Raw genomic sequence first — 20,514 nt, 5'->3', positions numbered from 1 at the left:
TGGTTGCCATAGTTCTGGCAGGATGTAGACCGTGGCATGGATCACTGTGGTTATGCCACGCACACACACACACACACATACGTCATTTTTCTCTGTGCAGTTATGCAATGGAGTGTTAGGAGCACACACACACAAACAATTACACCCACGGATGGCTTCTGATCCATGAACGCGTGGGAGAGTTTGATTAAGTGTCTTTGGAATTAAACCTGACTTCTTGGGAGCATAAATGACTATTTGGGTATCCTTCCGTTCTGTGTTAGTGTTTGAGTCACTGTGTGCTGAACAATATCCTCCATGACACTGCCATCAGTTTGTCTCTGCTATAGTAGTCAGGAAGTCACTCTCCCTCTCTCTTTCTTTCTCCTCTCGCTCTCTGAGTTTGAGTCTGTTAAAGTAATCCAAGAAGAGAAAATGGCTGTTTTGATACCACAGCCAAGATGAGATATTGAGGGTGGTGGATAATATGATGCTACCACCTAGTGGTGGGTGGAGGGAGGTTGAACAAACACATAGTGAAATAGTTTCTCTCCACCTTGCTCCTCACAAAATAAATATTTAGCATTGTAAATAAATATTTGTAATTAAACATGAAACTAGTCATTATTGTGTGCCAAGCAAGGTTGTCAAGTAGTTGTTTACATGTCGCCAGGTCTCCTTAAAAGGATAGTTCAGCCACAGACTCTCTTGTTCACCACAGAAACAAAGTTTTCTAGAGATTTTTACTTTGTATTTTGACTACCTCAAAATACTCCAACACTGAGCTCTATCTTCATCTCCTCTCTCCTTTTCCTTCTCCATCCCCAGTATGACGGAGGGGCTAGGCCAGCTGACTGATGGAATGTGTGGATTAGATGACTTCACCCACAGCCACGTCTACAATGTGTGGCCTGGTTACGACTATGTGGGATGGACTAATGAGAGCTTTCCCAATGGATACGTGGAGATCATGTTCGAGTTTGACCGCACTCGCAATTTCACCACCATGAAGGTGTGTGTGAAAGGATTGGTGGGAGGCAGACAACCTCTTTTTTTTTTTATTTAAATTAATTTTTATTTTTATTTAAATTTATTTATTTAACTAGGTAAGTCAGTTAAGAACAAATTCGTATTTAAAATGACAGCCTACCCCAGCCAAACCCTAAACCGGACGACACTGGGCCAATTGTGCCTGTTGTGGTACAGACTGGAATCGAACCAGGGTCTGTAGTGACACCTCTAGCATTGAGATGCAGTGCCTTAGACCGCTGCGCCACTCGGCAGTCCCATTTCTTGCTACTCCAGCTGGTATTTCAAGTGTTCACCACCTCCCAAATAACAGGCATTGCATTTCCAAATCTTTCAGCTTGACCCTATTTCCATCGCCCTAAAACGTTTTTCCTGCAGGTTGACTGTAATAACCTGTTTCACTGTAACAACAAATACCCCTCTTGCTCTCCCCTCTCTCTTTCTGTCTCTCTCTTTCTCTGTTTCTAGGTGCACTGTAACAACATGTTCATGAAGCATGTCAAGGCATTCCGCCAGGTGGTGTGTTACTTCCGTTCTGAGGCTGACTGGGAGGCCACGCCCCTTTCCTTTAGTCCCGTGGTGGATGACGTCAATCTCAGCGCCCGCTTCGTCACCATCTCTCTGGCCAATCATATGGCCAGTGCAATCAAGTGCCAGTTCTACTTTGCTGAAGCCTGGATGATGTTTAGCGAAATCACCTTCCAGTCAGGTAAACATGTGTACCGGTACACACACCTCAGATCACCTCCAGCTCATGTATAGAGAACACCCCTTTCAATATGAATCTGTAAACTATTATCTGTTCTTTGTTGTGATTCACATCTGTCTCTGCTCTTCCAGACACAGCCATGTACAACACTACCCTGGCACCCCCCAAGACCGGCAGCAGCCCCCCCACTAGCACTCAACCAGGTCAGTGCCCACTCCACATGCATCACACAAACACAAGCTGTAACACATACTCCCACCCGTGAGCAATGCATTTCATGCAAAGCATTTCCTGCTTTAATTATGTAATCCAATCAAATTATGTCTTCCTCTATCCCCTCCCCAGGGGATGACCCCACCCACAAAATAGATGACAGCAACACCAGAATTCTGATTGTCTGCCTGGTGGCCATCATTCTTATCCTTGTCGCCATCATTGTCATCATCCTCTGGAGGCAGGTCTGGCAGAAGATGCTGGAGAAGGTGCCACCTGGTCACACATACATACAAATGAGTTTTTCCTGAGTCAAAAAAGCATTTTGATGCTCCATTTCTCTGAATTGTGAACGTTAGTTATTGTGACTGTTTGTTACAATCCGGAAATGTAAAATATGATTAAAAGTTGGGTAAATAAATACTACCACGTGTTGATCAATCAAGGCTGGTCAGATGTGTCTCTTTACCCCAGCATCCTTTATTCTAGGCCTCGCGGCGGATGCTGGACGATGAACTAACTGCTAGTCTGTCACTACAGAGCGAGACGTTCGCCTACAGCCACAACAACCCGACATCATCGTCAGCACCCAGCGAGCAGGAGTCTAGCTCCACCTACGAGCGTATCTTCCCCCTGGGCCCTGACTACCAGGAACCCTCACGACTCATACGCATGCTACCTGAGTTCTCCCACACCTCCAAGGATGCCGGTGAGTAGACCAGACACATAAGGCAGAGTTTAAATGACCAGAAAAGACATGAGAGAGTTGAATTAAGGAGGTTGAAAAATGATCATGTCTGCTCATTCTGGAAGCATGAAGTCACCCCATTGTGTATGATGATGTCATATTGCTGAATCTACCTTCAACTTTTTTCTCTGGCATCAGTTTTGACCAGCACAGCAGTGACAGCCTCCAAGGCTCCCATTGCAACAGTTGCCCAGGACGGAGTCCCTCACTATGCCGAGGCAGACATCGTCAACCTGCAGGGCGTAACCGGGGGCAACACGTACGCGGTCCCTGCTTTAACCATGGACCTGCTGTCAGGGAAGGACGTGGCAGTGGAAGAGTTCCCCAGGAAACTGCTCACCTTCAAAGAGAAGCTGGGCGAGGGACAGTTTGGAGAGGTTTGTGCTCTCTGGACATTACATAGTAATCAATGCCATGTTTGATTTACATTAATTCAACTCATTTCTTATGCACAATATTGATCAGGGTCATTAATTAGATTATTCTGGTGATTTAGGCTGAAGAAAAAGCTTGCACAACCTTTGTGGCTCTTTAGAACCATCATTAGTGAACACTAGATGTCGTGTGTTAATCAGAGTCTCCAGGCTCTTCAGAACCATCGTTAGAACCGTCATTAGTGAACACTAGATGTCGTGTGTTGATCAGAGTCTCCAGGCTCTTCAGAACCATCGTTAGTGACCACTAGATGTCGTGTGTTGATCAGAGTCTCCAGGCTCTTCAGAACCATCGTTAGAACCATCATTAGTGACGACTAGATGTCGTGTGTTGATCAGAGTCTCCAGGCTCTTCAGAACCATCGTTAGTGACCACTAGATGACGTGTGTTGATCAGAGTCTCCAGGCTCTTCAGAACCATCGTTAGTGACCACTAGATGCCGTGTGTTGATCAGAGTCTCCAGGCTCTTCAGAACCATCGTCAGAACCATCGTTAGTGACCACTAGATGTCGTGTGTTGATCAGAGTCTCCAGGCTCTTCAGAACCATCGTCAGAACCATCGTTAGTGACCACTAGATGTCTTGTGTTGATCAGAGTCTCCAGGCTCTTTAGAACCATCGTTAGTGACCACTAGATGTAGTGCGTTGATCAGAGTCTCCATGTTCCGTCTCCCTACAGGTCCACTTGTGTGAGGCAGAGGGCATGAAGGAGTTTATAGATGAGGATTTCTCCTTCAACATCAGTGACAACCAGCCAGTACTGGTTGCTGTTAAGATGCTCAGAGCAGATGCTAACAAAAACGCCAGGTGAGGGGGAAGCACACTCCTGATTAGAGAACACAGTGAATGTCTGCCTCTGCTGCTCCCAAATGTATTGACAACGTAGACATGTTTTGAGTGATTTTTCCAGCACATATTTTATGTGTGTGTTTTGGGATTAATTCCTATTTATCATTCAAAGCTCTCATTCTCCCTAATGACCTCTAACCGCTGACCTATGTGTTATAATCAGGAATGACTTCCTGAAGGAGATTAAGATCATGTCACGTCTGAAGGACCCCAACATCATCCGTCTGCTGGCCGTGTGTATCTGCAGCGACCCCCTCTGCATGATCACAGAGTACATGGAGAACGGTGACCTCAACCAGTTCCTGTCCCGCCATGAACCTGAGGGACAGATAGCACTCATCAGCAACGTTACCACTGTCGGGTAGGGAAAAGGGGATGGAGGCTGGGGCAGGGGTGTGTGTGTAATCCTGTATATCTCTTCACCTCTCCTGGTGCTGACTCTCTCTCTCTCCATCTCTGCCTCTCCTCTGCTCCAGCTACAGTGACCTGCGCTACATGGCCACTCAGATTGCCTCAGGGATGAGGTACCTCTCCTCGCTTAACTTTGTCCACAGAGACCTGGCTACGAGGAACTGTCTGGTGGGGAAGAACTACACCATCAAGATTGCTGACTTTGGCATGAGCAGGAACCTGTACAGTGGAGACTACTACCGCATCCAGGGTCGGGCCGTGCTGCCCATACGATGGATGTCCTGGGAGAGCATACTGCTGGTAGGACTGAGGGAGGGAGGGAGAAGCTGGTGAGACGTGGTGGCCCCCTGGTGGTCTTATATGGAATATGGATACCTTAGTTCACTTTTTTTTTTTTTTTTACCTTTATTTAACTAGAAAAGTCATTTAAGAACAAATTCTTATTTACAATGACGGCCTAGCAAAAAGCAAAAAGATTCCTGCAGGGACGGGGGCTGAGATTAAACATTTAAAAAAATATAGGACAAAACACACATCACGACAAGAGACAACACAACACTACAGAAAAGAGACCTAAAGACAAGAACATAGCATGGCAGCAACACATGACATCACAGTATGGTAGCAACATGACAACAACATGGTAGCAACATGACAACAACATGGCAGCAACACAACATGGTAGCAGCACAAAACATGGTACAAGCATTATTTGGCACAGACAACAGCACAAGGGGAAGAAGGTAGAGACAACAATACATCACGCAAAGCAGCCACAACTGTCAGTAAGAGTGTCCATGATTGAGTCTTTGAATGAAGAGATTGAGATAAAACTGTCGAGTTTGAGTGTTTGTTGCAGCTCGTTCCAGTCGCTAGCTGCAGCGAACTGAAAAGAGGAGCGACCCAGGGATGCGACTGGCAGAACGGGTGTTGTATGTGAAGGATGAGGGCTGCAGTAAATATCTCAGGCCTCCCCCTATCTAAGAGGGTTTTATAAATAAACATTGACCAGTGAGTCTACAGAGACGGGTATACAGAGATGACCAGTTTACAGAGGAGTATAGAGTGCAGTGAGGTGTCCTATAAGGAGCATTGGTGGCAAATCTGATGGCCGAATGGTAAAGAACATCTAGCCTCACGAGAGCACCCTTACCTGCCGATTTATAAATTACGTCTCCGTAATCTAGCATGGTTAGGATGGTCATCTGAATCAGGATTAGTTTGGCAGCTGGGGTGAAAGAGGAGCGATTACGATAGAGGAAATCAAGTCTAGATTTAACTTTAGCCAGCAGCTTTGATATGTGCTGACAGAGGGACAGTGCACTGTCTAGCCATACTCCCAAGTACTTGTGTGAAGTGACTACCTCAAGCTCTAAACCCTCAGAGGTAGTAATCACACCGGTGGGGAGAGGGGCATTCTTCTTACCAAACCACATGACCTTTGTTTTAGAGGTGTTCAGAACAAGGTCAATGGCAGAGAACACTAGTGTCCAACACTTGTTGGACACTAAGAAAGCTTTGTTGTAGTGCATTTAACACAAAATCCGGGGAAGGGTCAGCTGAGTATAAGACTGTATCATCTGCATATAAATGGATGAGAGAGCTCCCTAGTGCCTGAGCTATGTTGTTGATGTAAATTGAGAAGAGCTTAGGGCCTAGGATCGAGCCTTGTGGTACTCCCTTGGTGACAGCCACTGGCTGAGACAGCAGATGTTCTGACTTTATACACTGCACTCTTTGAGAGAGGTAGTTAGCAAACCAGGCCAAAGACCCCTCGGAGACCCCAATACTCCATAGCCGGCCCACAAGAATGGAATGGTCTACCGTATCAAAATCTTTGGCCAAGTCAATAAAAATAGCAGCACAACATTGCTTAGATTCAAGGGAAATGGTGACATCATTGAGGACCTTTAAGGTTGCAGTGACACATCCATCACCTGAGCGGAAACCAGATTGCATACCCGAGAGAATACTATAGACATCAAGAAAGCGAGTTAGTTGATTATTGACAAGTTTTTCCAACACTTGATAACCGGGCAAATAGAATTAGGCATATAACAGGTAGGATCAGCTTGATCTCCCCCTTTTAAATAAAGGATGAAACGTGGCTGCCTTCCAAGCAATGGGAACCTCCCCAGAGAGGAGAGACAGGCTTGGTGATGACAGGGGCACCAACCTTAAAGAAGAAAGGGTCTAAACCATCTGACCCAGATGTTTTTTTGGGGTCAAGTTTAAGGAGCTCCTTTAGCATATCGGACTCAGTGACCGCCTGTGGGGAAAAAGTTTGTAGCGGGGCAGGGGAAAAAGAGGGAGCAGCATCGGGGCTAGTCGCGTTAGAAGGGGTGGGAGATGAGGAAATGTTGGACCTGCAAGGAGGCATGGCTGAGTCAAATAGTAATCCTGACTTAATGTGGTCAGTGGTGATTAAAGAGCTCAGCCTTATGCTTATTGTCAGTAACAACCACATCATCAACATTAAGGGACATGGGCAGCTGTGAGGAGGAGGGTTTATTCTCCAGGTCTTTAACCGTTTTCCAGAACTTCTTGGGGTTAGACCCACAGAGAGAGAACTGCTCCTTTAAAGTAACTAACTTTGGCCTTCCGGATAGCCTGAGTGCACTTATTTCTCATTTGCCTGAACGATAGCCAGTCAGCCTGAGTATGTGTGTGCCGAGCCTTTCGCCAAATGCAATTCTTGAGGTGGAGTAACTCTGCAAGATCCCGGTCGAACCAGGGGCTGAACCTGTTTTTAATTCTCATTTTCTTTATGGGGGTGTGTTTGTTAATAATACTGCTGAAAATATTTTTAAAAAGAAGGTCCAAGTGTCTTAAACAGAGGGGATCAAGCTGATTCTATACCCATTTACAGAGGCCAGGTCATGAAGGAACGCTTGCTCATTAAAGAAAGATTTAGGGAGTCCCATTGCTTTAGGACTTGGTCAGGTGGTTTAAGCATGTCCCAGTTTAGGTCACCTAGCAGGACAAATTCAGACTTAGTGTAAGGGGCCAGGAGAGAGCTTAGGGCAGGTAGTGTACAGGCTGGTGCTGATGGAGGACGAAAGCACCCAGCAACAGTCAACAAAGAGCTATTTGAAAGTTTAATGCTTAAAACCAGCATATCAAATTGTTTGGGGACAGACTTGGTGGAGACAACCGAGCACTGAAGGTGATCCTTGGTTAAGATTGCCACTCCCCCACCTTTGGAAGATCTGTCTTGCCGGAAAAGGTTTGAACCAGAAAGGTTAACATCAGTATTCAAAACATTCTTCCTTAACCACGTCTCCGTAATGATCAACACATCTTGATTGGAGCTGTGAACCCACACTTTCAAATGATACATTTTAGGTAATAAACTTCTAGTGTTAACGTGCAGAAAACCCAGGCTTTTACGAGAGCAGAAATAAGTGAAGCAGATATCAGACCACAAGTCAGAATTGAGGCTAGCAACAGTAGATGGGCCACGGTGTCATGTATTGTCATGTTGTGTCTTGTTTCTGTCCTTTCCTTTCACCCTGTCTCCCTCTGCTGGTCGTACTAGGTTACCGTTTCTGTCCCTCTTTCCCCCAGCTGTTCCTTGTCTTCTCTGACTACCTCATTCACCCCTTTTCCCACCTGTTCCCTTTTTCCCTCTGATTAGGTCCCTATATCTCTCTCTGTTTCTGCTCCTGTCTTTGTCGGATTCTTGTTTGTGTGTCTCATGCCTGAACCAGACTATCATCGTGTTTGCTGCAACCTTGTCCTGTCCTGTCGGAATCTACCTGTCCATCTGAGCCCACGTGTGTTCATCATTAAAGAAACTCTGTTTGTTAATTCGCTTTTGGGTCCTCATTCACGCACCTGACAGAAGAATCCGACCAAGAATGGACCCAGCGACTTCGGATCCTCTCCACTCAGCCGTCGAGATCCAGAGGGCGATGCTAGGCAGACACGAGCAGGAATTGTCTGCTGCTCGACATGCCGTTGAGACCCTGGCCACCCAAGTCTCCAACCTCACAGAACAGGTTCACCATCTCCGCCTCGATCCACCGGCCACTTCCAGGGCTTTCGAATCTCCGGAGCCCAGAATCAATAACCCGCCGTGTTACTCTGGGGAGCCCACTGAATGCCGCTCGTTCCTCACCCAGTGTGATATTGTGTTTTCTCTCCAGCCCAACACTTACTCCAGGAGCACTGCTCGTGTCGCCTACGTCATATCTCTCCTTACTGGACGGGCTCGTGAGTGGGGCACGGCAATCTGGGAGGCAAGGGCTGAGTGTACTAACCAGCATCAGGACTTTAAGGAGGAGATGATACGGGTTTTTGATCGATCTGTTTTTGGGGAGGAGGCTTCCAGGGCCCTGTCTTCCCTATGTCAAGGTAATCGATCCATAACAGACTACTCTATTGAGTTTCGCACTCTTGCTGCCTCCAGTGGCTGGAACGAGCCGGCTTTGCTCGCTCGTTTTCTGGAGGGTCTCCGCGCAGAGGTAAAGGATGAGATTCTCTCCCGGGAGGTTCCTTCCAGCGTGGATTCCTTGATTGAACTCGCTATTCGCATTGAGCGACGGGTTGATCTTCGTCACCGAGCTCGTGGAAAGGAGCTCGCGTTCTCCGTTGCCCCCCTCTCCGCATCACTACCATCTTCCTCTGCCGGCTCGGGTGCTGAGCCTATGCAGCTGGGAGGTATCCGCATCTCGACTAAGGAGAGGGAACGGAGAATCACCAACCGCCTCTGTCTCTATTGCGGTTCTGCTGGTCATTTTGTCACTTCATGTCCAGTAAAAGCCAGAGCTCATCAGTAAGCGGAGGGCTACTGGTGAGCGCTACTACTCCTGTCTCTCCTTCAAGATCCTGCACTACCTTGTCGGTCCATCTACGCTGGACCGGTTCGTCAGCTTCCTGCAGTGCCTTAATAGACTCTGGGGCGGAGGGCTGTTTTATGGACGAGACCTGGGCTCGGGAACATGACATTCCTCTCAGACAGTTAAGGGAGTCCACGGCCTTGTTCGCCCTGGATGGTAGTCCTCTCCCCAGGATTCAGCGTGAGACGCTACCTTTAACCCTCACTGTTTCTGGTAATCATAGCGAAACCATTTCTTTTTTAATTTTTCGTTCACCTTTTACACCTGTTGTTTTGGGCCATCCCTGGCTAGTTTGTCATAATCCTTCCATTAATTGGTCTAGTAATTCTATCCTCTCCTGGAACGTCTCTTGTCATGTGAAATGTTTAATGTCTGCTATCCCTCCTGTTTCCTCTGTCTCTTCTTCACAGGAGGAGCCTGGTGATTTGACAGGGGTGCCGGAGGAATATCACGATCTGCGCACGGTGTTCAGTCGGTCCAGGGCCACCTCTCTTCCTCCACACCGGTCGTATGATTGTAGTATTGATCTCCTTCCGGGAACCACTCCCCCCCGGGGTAGACTATACTCTCTGTCGGCTCCCGAACGTAAGGCTCTCGAAGATTATTTGTCTGTAGCTCTTGCCGCCGGTACCATAGTCCCCTCCTCCTCTCCCGCCGGAGCGGGGTTTTTTTTTGTTAAGAAGAAGGACGGGTCCCTGCGCCCCTGCATAGATTATCGAGGGCTGAATGACATAACAGTGAAGAATCGTTATCCGCTTCCTCTTATGTCTTCAGCCTTCGAGATCCTGCAGGGAGCCAGGTTTTTCACTAAGTTGGACCTTCGTAACGCTTACCATCTCGTGCGCATCAGGGAGGGGGACGAGTGGAAGACGGCGTTTAACACTCCGTTAGGGCACTTTGAATACCGGGTTCTTCCTTTCGGCCTCGCTAACGCTCCAGCTGTCTTTCAGGCATTAGTCAATGATGTCCTGAGAGACATGCTGAACATCTTTGTTTTCGTTTACCTTGACGATATCCTGATTTTTTCACCGTCACTCCAGATTCATGTTCAGCACGTTCGACGTGCCCTCCAGCGCCTTTTAGAGAATTGTCTTTTTGTGAAGGCTGAGAAGTGCACTTTTCATGCCTCCTCCGTCACATTTCTCGGTTCTGTTATTTCCGCTGAAGGCATTAAGATGGATCCCGCTAAGGTCCAAGCTGTCATTGATTGGCCCGTCCCTAAGTCACGCGTCGAGCTGCAGCGCTTTCTCGGCTTCGCGAACTTCTATCGTCGTTTCATCCGTAATTTCGGTCAGGTGGCAGCTCCTCTCACAGCCCTTACTTCTGTCAAGACGTGCTTTAAGTGGTCCGTTTCCGCCCAGGGAGCTTTTGATCTCCTCAAGAATCGTTTTACATCCGCTCCTATCCTTGTTACACCTGACGTCTCTAGACAGTTCGTTGTCGAGGTTGACGCGTCAGAGGTGGGCGTGGGAGCCATTCTTTCTCAGCGCTCCCTCTCTGACGACAAGGTCCACCCATGCGCGTATTTTTCTCATCGCCTGTCGCCGTCGGAACGTAACTATGATGTGGGAAACCGCGAACTGCTCGCCATCCGGTTAGCCCTAGGCGAATGGCGACAGTGGTTGGAGGGGGCGACCGTTCCTTTTGTCGTTTGGACTGACCATAGGAACCTTGAGTACATCCGTTCTGCCAAACGACTTAATGCGCGTCAGGCGCGTTGGGCGCTGTTTTTCGCTCGTTTCGAGTTCGTGATTTCTTATCGTCCGGGCTCTAAGAACACCAAGCCTGATGCTTTATCTCGTCTCTTCAGTTCTTCAGTAGCCTCCACTGACCCCGAGGGGATTCTCCCTGAGGGGCGTGTTGTCGGGTTGACTGTCTGGGGAATTGAGAGGCAGGTAAAGCAAGCGCTCACTCACACTCCGTCGCCGCGCGCTTGTCCTAGGAACCTTCTTTTCGTTCCCGTTCCTACTCGTCTGGCCGTTCTTCAGTGGGCTCACTCTGCCAAGTTAGCCGGCCACCCTGGCGTTCGGGGTACGCTTGCTTCCATTCGCCAGCGTTTTTGGTGGCCCACCCGGGAGCATGACACGCGTCGTTTCGTGGCTGCTTGTTCGGTCTGCGCGCAGACTAAGTCCGGTAACTCCCCTCCTGCCGGCCGTCTCAGGCCGCTTCCCATTCCCTCTCGACCGTGGTCTCACATCGCCTTAGATTTTGTCACCGGACTGCCTTCGTCAGCGGGGAAGACTGTTATTCTTACGGTTGTCGATAGGTTCTCTAAGGCGGCTCATTTCATTCCCCTTGCTAAGCTTCCTTCTGCTAAAGAGACGGCACAAATCATCATCGAGAATGTTTTCAGAATTCATGGCCTTCCGTCAGACGTCGTTTCGGACAGAGGTCCGCAATTCACGTCTCAATTTTGGAGGGAGTTTTGCCGTTTGATTGGGGCTTCCGTCAGTCTCTCTTCCGGCTTTCACCCCCAGTCTAACGGTCAAGCAGAACGGGCCAATCAGACTATTGGTCGCATCTTACGCAGTCTTTCTTTTCGAAACCCTGCGTCTTGGTCAGAACAGCTCCCCTGGGCAGAATACGCCCACAACTCGCTTCCTTCATCTGCGACCGGGCTATCTCCTTTTCAGAGTAGCCTCGGGTACCAGCCTCCGCTGTTCTCATCTCAGTTCGCCGAGTCCAGCGTCCCCTCCGCTCAGGCTTTTGTCCAACGTTGCGAGCGCACCTGGAAGAGGGTCAGGTCTGCACTTTGCCGTTATAGGACGCAGACTGTGAGGGCTGCTAATAAGCGTAGAACTAAGAGTCCTAGATATTGTCGCGGTCAGAGAGTTTGGCTCTCCACTCAGAACCTTCCCCTTAAGACGGCTTCTCGCAAGTTGACCCCGCGGTTCATTGGTCCGTTCCGTATTTCTCGGGTAATTAATCCTGTCGCAGTTCGACTTCTTCTTCCGCGATACCTTCGTCGCGTCCACCCGGTCTTCCATGTCTCCTGTATCAAGCCCGTTCTTCGCGCCCCCGCTCGTCTTCCCCCCCCCCCCCCCCCATCCTTGTCGGGGCCGTGGTCACCAGTACCTCGTAGATTGGGAGGGGTACGGTCCTGAGGAGAGGAGTTGGGTTCCCTCTCGGGACGTGCTGGACCGTGCGTTGATCGAGGATTTCCTCCGTTGCCGCCAGGTTTCCTCCTCGAGTGCGCCAGGAGGCGCTCGGTGAGTGGGGGGGTACTGTCATGTATTGTCATGTTGTGTCTTGTTTCTGTCCTTTCCTTTCACCCTGTCTCCCTCTGCTGGTCGTACTAGGTTACCGTTTCTGTCCCTCTTTCCCCCAGCTGTTCCTTGTCTTCTCTGACTACCTCATTCACCCCTTTTCCCACCTGTTCCCTTTTTCCCTCTGATTAGGTCCCTATATCTCTCTCTGTTTCTGCTCCTGTCTTTGTCGGATTCTTGTTTGTGTGTCTCATGCCTGAACCAGACTATCATCGTGTTTGCTGCAACCTTGTCCTGTCCTGTCGGAATCTACCTGTCCATCTGAGCCCACGTGTGTTCATCATTAAAGAAACTCTGTTTGTTAATTCGCTTTTGGGTCCTCATTCACGCACCTGACACACGGTGTACATGCACATTTCCATACATGAATCAAGGCACGGCATAGGACAGGAAGAGCTCTGCAGTGCTGATTTATGACTTTTGAATGTGCATTAGATGGCAACAAGATTCATATTGTACAGCAATTTCATCAGGTAACATGAATACTAACCCGACAAGAGGTGGTTAGAATAGGATGGGAGGTCAAAAGTCTGTGTAACCAATAGAGTCAGAGTCCCAAGTGTGGGATCAAACATAGTCTGTTCATAATGTTTTTTCCACTTCAATCAGTGTAGATGAAGGGAGGAGACAGGTTGAAGAAGACATTTTAAGCCTTGAGACAATTGAGACATGGATTGTGTATGTGTGACATTCAGAAGGTGAATGGGCAAGACAAAAGATTTGAGTGCTTTTGAACGGGGTATGGTAGTCGGTGTCAGGTGCACCGGTTTGTGTCAAGAACTGCAACGCTTCTGGGTTTTTCACACTTAACAGTTTCCTGTGTGTATCAAGAATAGTCCACCACCCAAAGGACATCCAGCCAACTTGATACAACTGTGGGAAGCATTGGAGTCAACATGGGCCAGCATCCCTGTAGAATGCTTTTGACACATTGTAGAGTCCATGCTCTGACAAATTGAGGCGTTTCTGAGGGCATAGGGGAGGGGGGGGGGGGGGGGGGGTGTTCCTAATCTATGGTATACTCAGTGTATGTGTACTGTAATGGGCCTTTGAATGAGGGCTTTGGTTAACAGGAACTATCCCCTTTTTAAGCCCCTACAAATCATCTAAACTCAATAACTTCTGTAGCCTAATGTCTGTTGTTCTGCCTCTTCACTCCCAGGGTAAGTTCACCACAGCCAGTGACGTGTGGGCGTTTGGGGTGACGCTGTGGGAGACCCTGACCTTCTGTAAGGAGCAGCCTTACTCTCAGCTGACTGATGAACAGGTCATAGAGAACACTGGGGAGTTCTTCAGGGACCAGAAACGACAGGTGAGAGACACACTCAAACTGACTCACTCTCTTTTGCTGCAGATGTACCTGCCTATGTTCTACTGTATTGTACCTGATTGTCTTGTCTATATGTTGTAGATCTACCTGCCCCAGCCAGTGCTGTGTCCTGACTCTTTGTATGAGATCATGCTGTGTTGTTGGAGAAGGAACACCAAGGAGAGGCCTTCCTTCCAGGAGATTCACCGAGTGCTGCTGGAAAGCCAAGCTTAGGGCCCGAACCCCTGGGCCAGCACACACACACACACAGACAGACAGACGGATGAAACGCATCAACAACACATTAAGCATCGGTCTATAAGTCAAAGGGTCAACTCAATTCAACTTTTGATGCACAGAAAAATTACAAATGGCTGTCCGTTGTCTCAGCTAGAGAAGTAAAAGTGAAATCTAGCAATGAAAGTTCTGCCCTTTTGAAAATGTGTCATTTATTCCAAATGGTGCTAGAAATAAGTATGACGTTTCCACCTTGTTTAGTGCAGTGTAATGTAATGCCACGTCTATGAATTCAATTGTGTTTTCTTTAAGAATACTACTTGAATGTAAATCAGATGTCTTCATTAAGCAAACCATCAGTGTTCAGTTTGGAGAATTTTGATACATTAATTTTTATTTTGCAAGGTTATTCATCTCAGTCACTGATCGTTTCTTTGTACACTTTGTTTAGAGCTAACAGGGATAATGGTAATGTAGTCAATGCATTATATGACTCTTTACATGATCCTGACTTACTATCATCCATTTTGAATCTGTTGACAATGTGTCATATAGATATAACATATCTAATCTGTTGGCTTTGAGTAAAGAGTTACAAGTGATGAACAAATTCATAACAGGCAATAACCATCATTCGACCATATCTCAGCTATAGTACTCTCTGGCAGTACACTTTGCCACATTGTCTGCCAGTGATATTTGACCAAGAGTGCTCAAAGACATTGGTGTGTATGTACTTCAATAGATCTTGTTAAATCTCAAATAGTAATATTTTGTATTGATATTTATGTATTGTTTATGTTTCAGTTTGCTTTCTGTTTATATATTTGGGTACTGATCAGCTTCTTTTTGCATGGGAAAATTTGTACAAAGTTGTACGTTGTGCAATTTTCTAGATTCAGTTTTGTATTTCGTTAAACATCTCAGTCGAGAGTAGTTTCAGAAAATGACAGTAGGCTTTGTGGAATGTGGGGTGTACAAATGTTGGTTCTCATTCATATTTGTGACCAAATAACTGTCCAAATCAGATCGTAGATCAGCTGCATTACTTATGGTCCATGTTCAGTCCATACTGAGCAGATTATAAATAAACTGCATTAGTGCTGGTCCATGTTCAGTCCATACTGAGCAGATTATAAATAAACTGCATTAGTGCTGGTCCATGTTCAGTCCATACTGAGCAGATTATAAATAAACTGCATTAGTGCTGGTCCATGTTCAGTCCATACTGAGCAGATTATAAATAAACTGCATTACTGATGGTCCATGTTCAGTCCATACTGAGCAGATTATAAATAAACTGCATTAGTGCTGGTCCATGTTCAGTCCATACTGAGCAGATTATAAATAAACTGCATTAGTGCTGGTCCATGTTCAGTCCATACTGAGCAGATTATAAATAAACTGCATGGTTCATGTTCAGTCCACACTGAGCAGATTATAAATAAACTGCATGGTTCATGTTCAGTCCACACTGAGCAGATTATGGTGCTAATCAGGATCCAGACTGGAGGGGAGAGGATGTGCTAACTAAGTTCTGATGGGTCTTTGGAAAGGGAATTGTAGGAAACGATGCTTCTAGAAAGAAATATTTTTTAAATGGTTAGTGTGTTTGCTACCTTGATACAACAAATGTTCTAAGCTATCATTGTGTTGTATTGAACTTGTTAAAATGCACAGTTGTTCTGAACAGGACAACTGTTTATGATGTATCTCTGTTGAAAGAGAGTGAGAGCTGAACGGTGATTAGAGGGTTTCTGAATAGAGTTAAGGTGAGGATGATAATCAGTCAGAATGATTTCAGACAATCTCAACTGCACACAAGGACAGTTGTTGTACAACAAGACCGTTACTATAGTAGCTATTATGATTATGCAATTCTTTCACCATTAGCTTTAGGTTTGAACCCTAAATGACTTCAATATGTTATCAACCTGTCTCCTGTCTTCATGGTCTACAGGCTTAGTTTTGATGTCCTGCTTCCTACAATCACACACAGATGCAACTTTACTCAGGGGCCTTCTCCTTCTTCTCAGCAACCTTCGCCCCTGGACCTTATTATTCACATTCTGGTGTCATTATGGGCCATCTTTATAGGTTGTTCAGTTATAGGCTGAGACCCAAATCAAACACTATTCAAGTTTTAATGTCACATGCACAAGCACAGTGAAATGCTTTTCTTGCAAACTCAAAACCCAACAAGGGGCTTTCAATAACAATGTATAATAGAAAAAAAACACGAGAAATAAGAATAGGAATTATGAACTACACGATCAAGTTAGTAAGCGTACTATATACAGGAAATATTTAAAAAGTCAGTTAATGTTTTATTTCTGTATTTCATTTATCATTTTCAGGTTCTCTCCTGACCACGAACTGATGATATATTGCCCTGTGGGAAGTATATTTGTACATATATTGTAGTCCATAGTAATGGTTTGATAGTCAGTAATATGGATGAGGCATGCATTGATATATATCCTTAAGACCAAAATGGGACCCGTTCACAGCATCTCAATGTTTCAGCTTGTTTGAATGCTTTATTATTGTATTATTACACATTTCCATCTATAAAGCAAATGAGGGCATACTTATTGTATAGTAATGAAGTTGTATAGAGGTTATTAGTGTGTCAGTGCACAAGGAAATTAAATAGTGGTTGAGTTTTATAAGATCTTTGTACTCAAATGTTTGTTTTTTTAATCAATTAAAACATTGAATTTTGTCTGATTTGTCATGGAGATAATTTGTTACAGACGAAATTAAACAAATCACCTAAATTAGGCATTGTCTGTTGTTTTGATTTACAATAAATACTACATTCATGTGACCAATGAATATAGGTTTATGTGAATCACAGAGTTCAGGATATGACTATGTGACAGACTTCGACAGGATTTTCTACTCAACCAGACAAAGACAGGATTTTCTACTCTATATACTCTTATTTTCCTATATCTGGGCTGACAGTAGTCTAAACGCTATTGGCTGGGGCTAGAATGTCGCCCAATCATACCATAGGATGCGGTGTTAGCAAGGGGCAGTAGTCTGATTTCAACGTCGTCGTACTCTACAGTTTGTGGACAAATTGTTGCTGTATTTATATATAATTCTATTGATTTAAACAAGCGATAATTACCAAGGACGTGTTAGTTACCGGAGCGAACACGTAAATATACACGTCTTGGTTTTTTTACTGTATCGGTGAAGGAAACACGTTTATTGCAACTTTCTCTTTCTCCGCTAGACTAGTGGACAGCGCTGTTACTGTAAATAGATTAGCGTCGTCACTAGTTACCAGAGCCCCCCCGCCTATTTCTACAATTTATTTTCTTTAAAGTGTGATTTTAAACCTAACCGTATCCTTAACCTTGTGCCTAACCCTGACCTTAAATTAAGACCAAAAAGCTGATTTTATATATACAACATTGACTTTGTGGCTATGGCTGCGGCTGTGGTAGCTAGTGAAACCAACCCTTTTCCTGGAGCGAAACCTTCCTGAAACCTTCCTGCAGGTTTACAGCACACCTTCCCAAAAGAGTAGAGGCAAACGAGGACCAACTCCATGTTAATGCCCATGATTTTGTAATGAGATGTTCAACGAGCAGGTGTTCACATTCTTTTGGTCATGTAGTGTATAGATAGATAATCATAAAGACATCTGTTTGGGTCATGTAATCTTATTTCATGAACGTTTTATACATCACCTGAGATAGTCGTTTTTGTAAAGACATTGAGGACACTGGATCCATCTGCCCTTCACCAACTGCCTTTTCATAGCAACACTCTTCATAAAAAATTAACACCACAGTTTCTATGACAGTAGTTCTGTCCTCCTCTTCCCTGGATATTTTTTTTTTTTGCTCACTGCTGATTCCAGAGTCACCTCTACTATTCTGCTTACCTCCGGGTTCTTCTGACCTCAGGGCTCTGTATTGGAGAGCCCAGTTGACTGTGGTGGTGTCGCTTATCACTTCTGTATTGATGACCAACCTGACTTAAAGCATCCTGCACTCTTTCCCCACCCTCCTCTGGAACCTGCTCATGCACATTCTCTGACTGGTGTGTGTGTGTGTACGTGCGTGATAATAGTATTTGTTAAAGGGGAATTTTACTCAAATCATTTGTTCCACAAAACTGTGCATGTCAACGCTCAAGTTTTCAAGATGTATTCAGTTTCCAAGATGCTTTCAGTTTCCAAGATGCTTTCAGTTTCCAAGATATATGGTGCATTTGGAAAGTATTCAGACCTTAACTTTTTCCACATTTTGTTACATTACAGACTTATTCTTAAATTGCTAAAAATATATATTTTTCCTTCATCAATCCACACACAATACCCCATAATGACAAAGCAAAAACGGTTTATTTATACATTTTTGCAAATGTATAAAACATTTCAACTGAAATATCACATTTACATAAGTATTCAGACCCTTCACTCAGTACTTTGTTGAAGCACCGTTGGCAGCGATTACAGGCACACCTGTATTTGGGGAGCTTCTCCAATTCTTCTCTGCAGATCCTCTCAATCTCTGTCAGGTTGGATGGGGAGAGTCGCTACACAGCTATTTTCAGGTCTCACCAAAGATTTTCGATCAGGTTCAAGTCTGGGCTCTGGCTGAGCCACTCAAGGACATTCAGAAACTTGTCCCAATGCCACTGCTGTGTTGTCTTGGCTGTGTGCTTAGGGTCGTTGTCCTGTTGGAAGGTGAACCTTTGCCCCAGTCTGAGGTCCTGAGCTCTCTGGAGCTCAAGGATCTCTCTGTACTTTGCTCTGTTCATCTTTCCCTCGCTCCTGACTAGTCTTCCTGTCCCTGCCACTTTAAAACATCCCCACAGCGTGATGCTGCCACCACCATGCTTCACTGTAGGGATGGTGCCAGGTTTCCTCCAGATGTGACACTTGGCATTCAGGCCAAAGAGTTCAATCTTGGTTTCATCAGACCAGACAATCTTGTTTCTCATGGTCTGAGAGTCCTTTAGGTGCCTTTTGGCAAACTCCAAGTGGGCTGTCATGTGTCTTTTACTGAGGAGTGGCTTACTTCTGGCCACTCTACCATAAAGGCCTGATTGGTGGAGTGCTGCAGAGATGGTTGTCCTTTTGGAAGGTTCTCCCATCTCCACAGAGGATATTCTGGAGCTCTGTCAGAGTGACCATCGGGTTCTTGGTCACCTCCCTGACCAAGGCCCTTCTCCCCCGATTGCTCAGTTTGGCCTGGTGGCCAGCTCTAGGAACAGTCTTGGTGGTTCTAAACTTCTTCCATTTAAGAATGATGGAGGCCACTGTGTTCTTGGGGACCTTCAGTGCTGCAGCAAGTTTTTGGTACCCTTCCACAGATCTGTGGTTCAACACAATCCTGTCTCGGAGCTCGATGGCTTGGTTTTTGCTCTGACATGCACTGTCAACTGAGGGACCTTATATAGACAGGTGTGTGCATTTCCAAATCATATCTAATCAATTGAATTTACCACAGGTGGACTCCAATCAAGTTGTAGAAACATCTCAAGGATGATCAATGGAAAAAGGATGCACCTGAGCTTAATTTTGAGTCTCATAGCAAAGGTTCTGAATAGTTATGTAAATAAGGTATTTCTGTTTTTTTTATATATATATATATATACATTTGCAAAATGTCTAAAAGCCTGATTTCTCTTTGTCATTATGGGGTATTGTGTGTAGATTGATGATGGGAAAAATATGTCATCCATTTTAGAATAAGAATAAGGCTCTAAGGTAACAAAATGTGGAAAAGGGGAGGGGGTCTGAATACTTCCGAATGCACTGTATTGCTTTCATCATGATGATGAGTCTGATCTCTCTGGCTTATTTTGATAGATTAGAATCTTTACCAACATATTCACCTTGACTCTGTAAAAATGGAGCGGAGGCTCTGGTATGTACACACACAAACACACACACACACAAAATGTATCAGAGGCTCTGGAATTGACCACACATAACATGCCCTCACTGGTGTGTACAAGCACCAATAGCACTTCTACCTCTCACAGTGAACTATTGATACAGATGACCTTTCTGTATTTATATCGCACACAATATTAGCGCTCATCTCTGTTTGTATTTTAATGCTGTGATTTAAGGGTTTGATTCATCTATACCTATTTTAATTGTGCAGTTCTGGCTGTTTATGCAAACACCTGATTCTGGATCCTTGTGCTAAAAACCAAAGTCTAACCTCAAGCCCGGGAAACAACTACACACACCCTCACAAGGTAGGCTATACAAACCACAGATACCCATGACTGGATATCTGTGGTTTGTATAGCTATAGCCTAGCCAGTTAGCTTGGATTGACTGGATACCTGGTTAGGCTATAGCTGTACAAACAACAGATATCCAGTTAATCCAAACTAACTAGCTAGGCTATAGCTATACAAACCCAAGTCAATTCAAGTGTGTGATACTGTACACATTAAAAGTTGTAAGCCATTTTCACAACAACCTCAGGTTATCTGAATCTGCGA

The 20,514-nt window shown here is 45.5% G+C and overlaps 1 protein-coding gene across 4 annotated transcripts in view; it reads left to right on the top strand.

The window, feature by feature from the left end:
- LOC110524573 (discoidin domain-containing receptor 2) overlaps positions 1 to 16,805 on the top strand; it is a 74,329-nt gene extending 57,524 nt beyond the window's left edge. The window contains exons 7-17 of one of the 4 annotated variants that reach the window (XM_036978423.2): positions 808 to 991; positions 1,477 to 1,717; positions 1,849 to 1,920; positions 2,087 to 2,199; positions 2,471 to 2,639; positions 2,817 to 3,055; positions 3,792 to 3,919; positions 4,125 to 4,322; positions 4,438 to 4,672; positions 13,642 to 13,791; positions 13,891 to 16,805. In XM_036978423.2, the coding sequence (XP_036834318.1) occupies positions 808 to 991; positions 1,477 to 1,717; positions 1,849 to 1,920; positions 2,087 to 2,199; positions 2,471 to 2,639; positions 2,817 to 3,055; positions 3,792 to 3,919; positions 4,125 to 4,322; positions 4,438 to 4,672; positions 13,642 to 13,791; positions 13,891 to 14,022 (1,861 nt within the window). In that variant the 3' untranslated portion in view covers positions 14,023 to 16,805. Of the gene's footprint in view, positions 1 to 807; positions 992 to 1,476; positions 1,718 to 1,848; positions 1,921 to 2,062; positions 2,200 to 2,419; positions 2,640 to 2,816; positions 3,056 to 3,791; positions 3,920 to 4,124; positions 4,323 to 4,437; positions 4,673 to 13,641; positions 13,792 to 13,890 lie in introns of all 4 variants that reach the window. The other 3 variants (XM_036978422.2, XM_036978421.2, XM_036978420.2) reach the window with 3 other exon arrangements.
- Positions 16,806 to 20,514: the final 3,709 nt, after the last annotated feature.

The sequence above is a fragment of the Oncorhynchus mykiss genome, chromosome 5 (assembly GCF_057628025.1).
Source record: "Oncorhynchus mykiss isolate SJ-2025 chromosome 5, ASM5762802v1, whole genome shotgun sequence".
Taxonomy (NCBI): domain Eukaryota; kingdom Metazoa; phylum Chordata; class Actinopteri; order Salmoniformes; family Salmonidae; genus Oncorhynchus; species Oncorhynchus mykiss.
The sequence above is the reverse complement of the archived record's forward strand: the minus strand, read 5'-3'. Positions and strand labels throughout refer to the sequence as shown.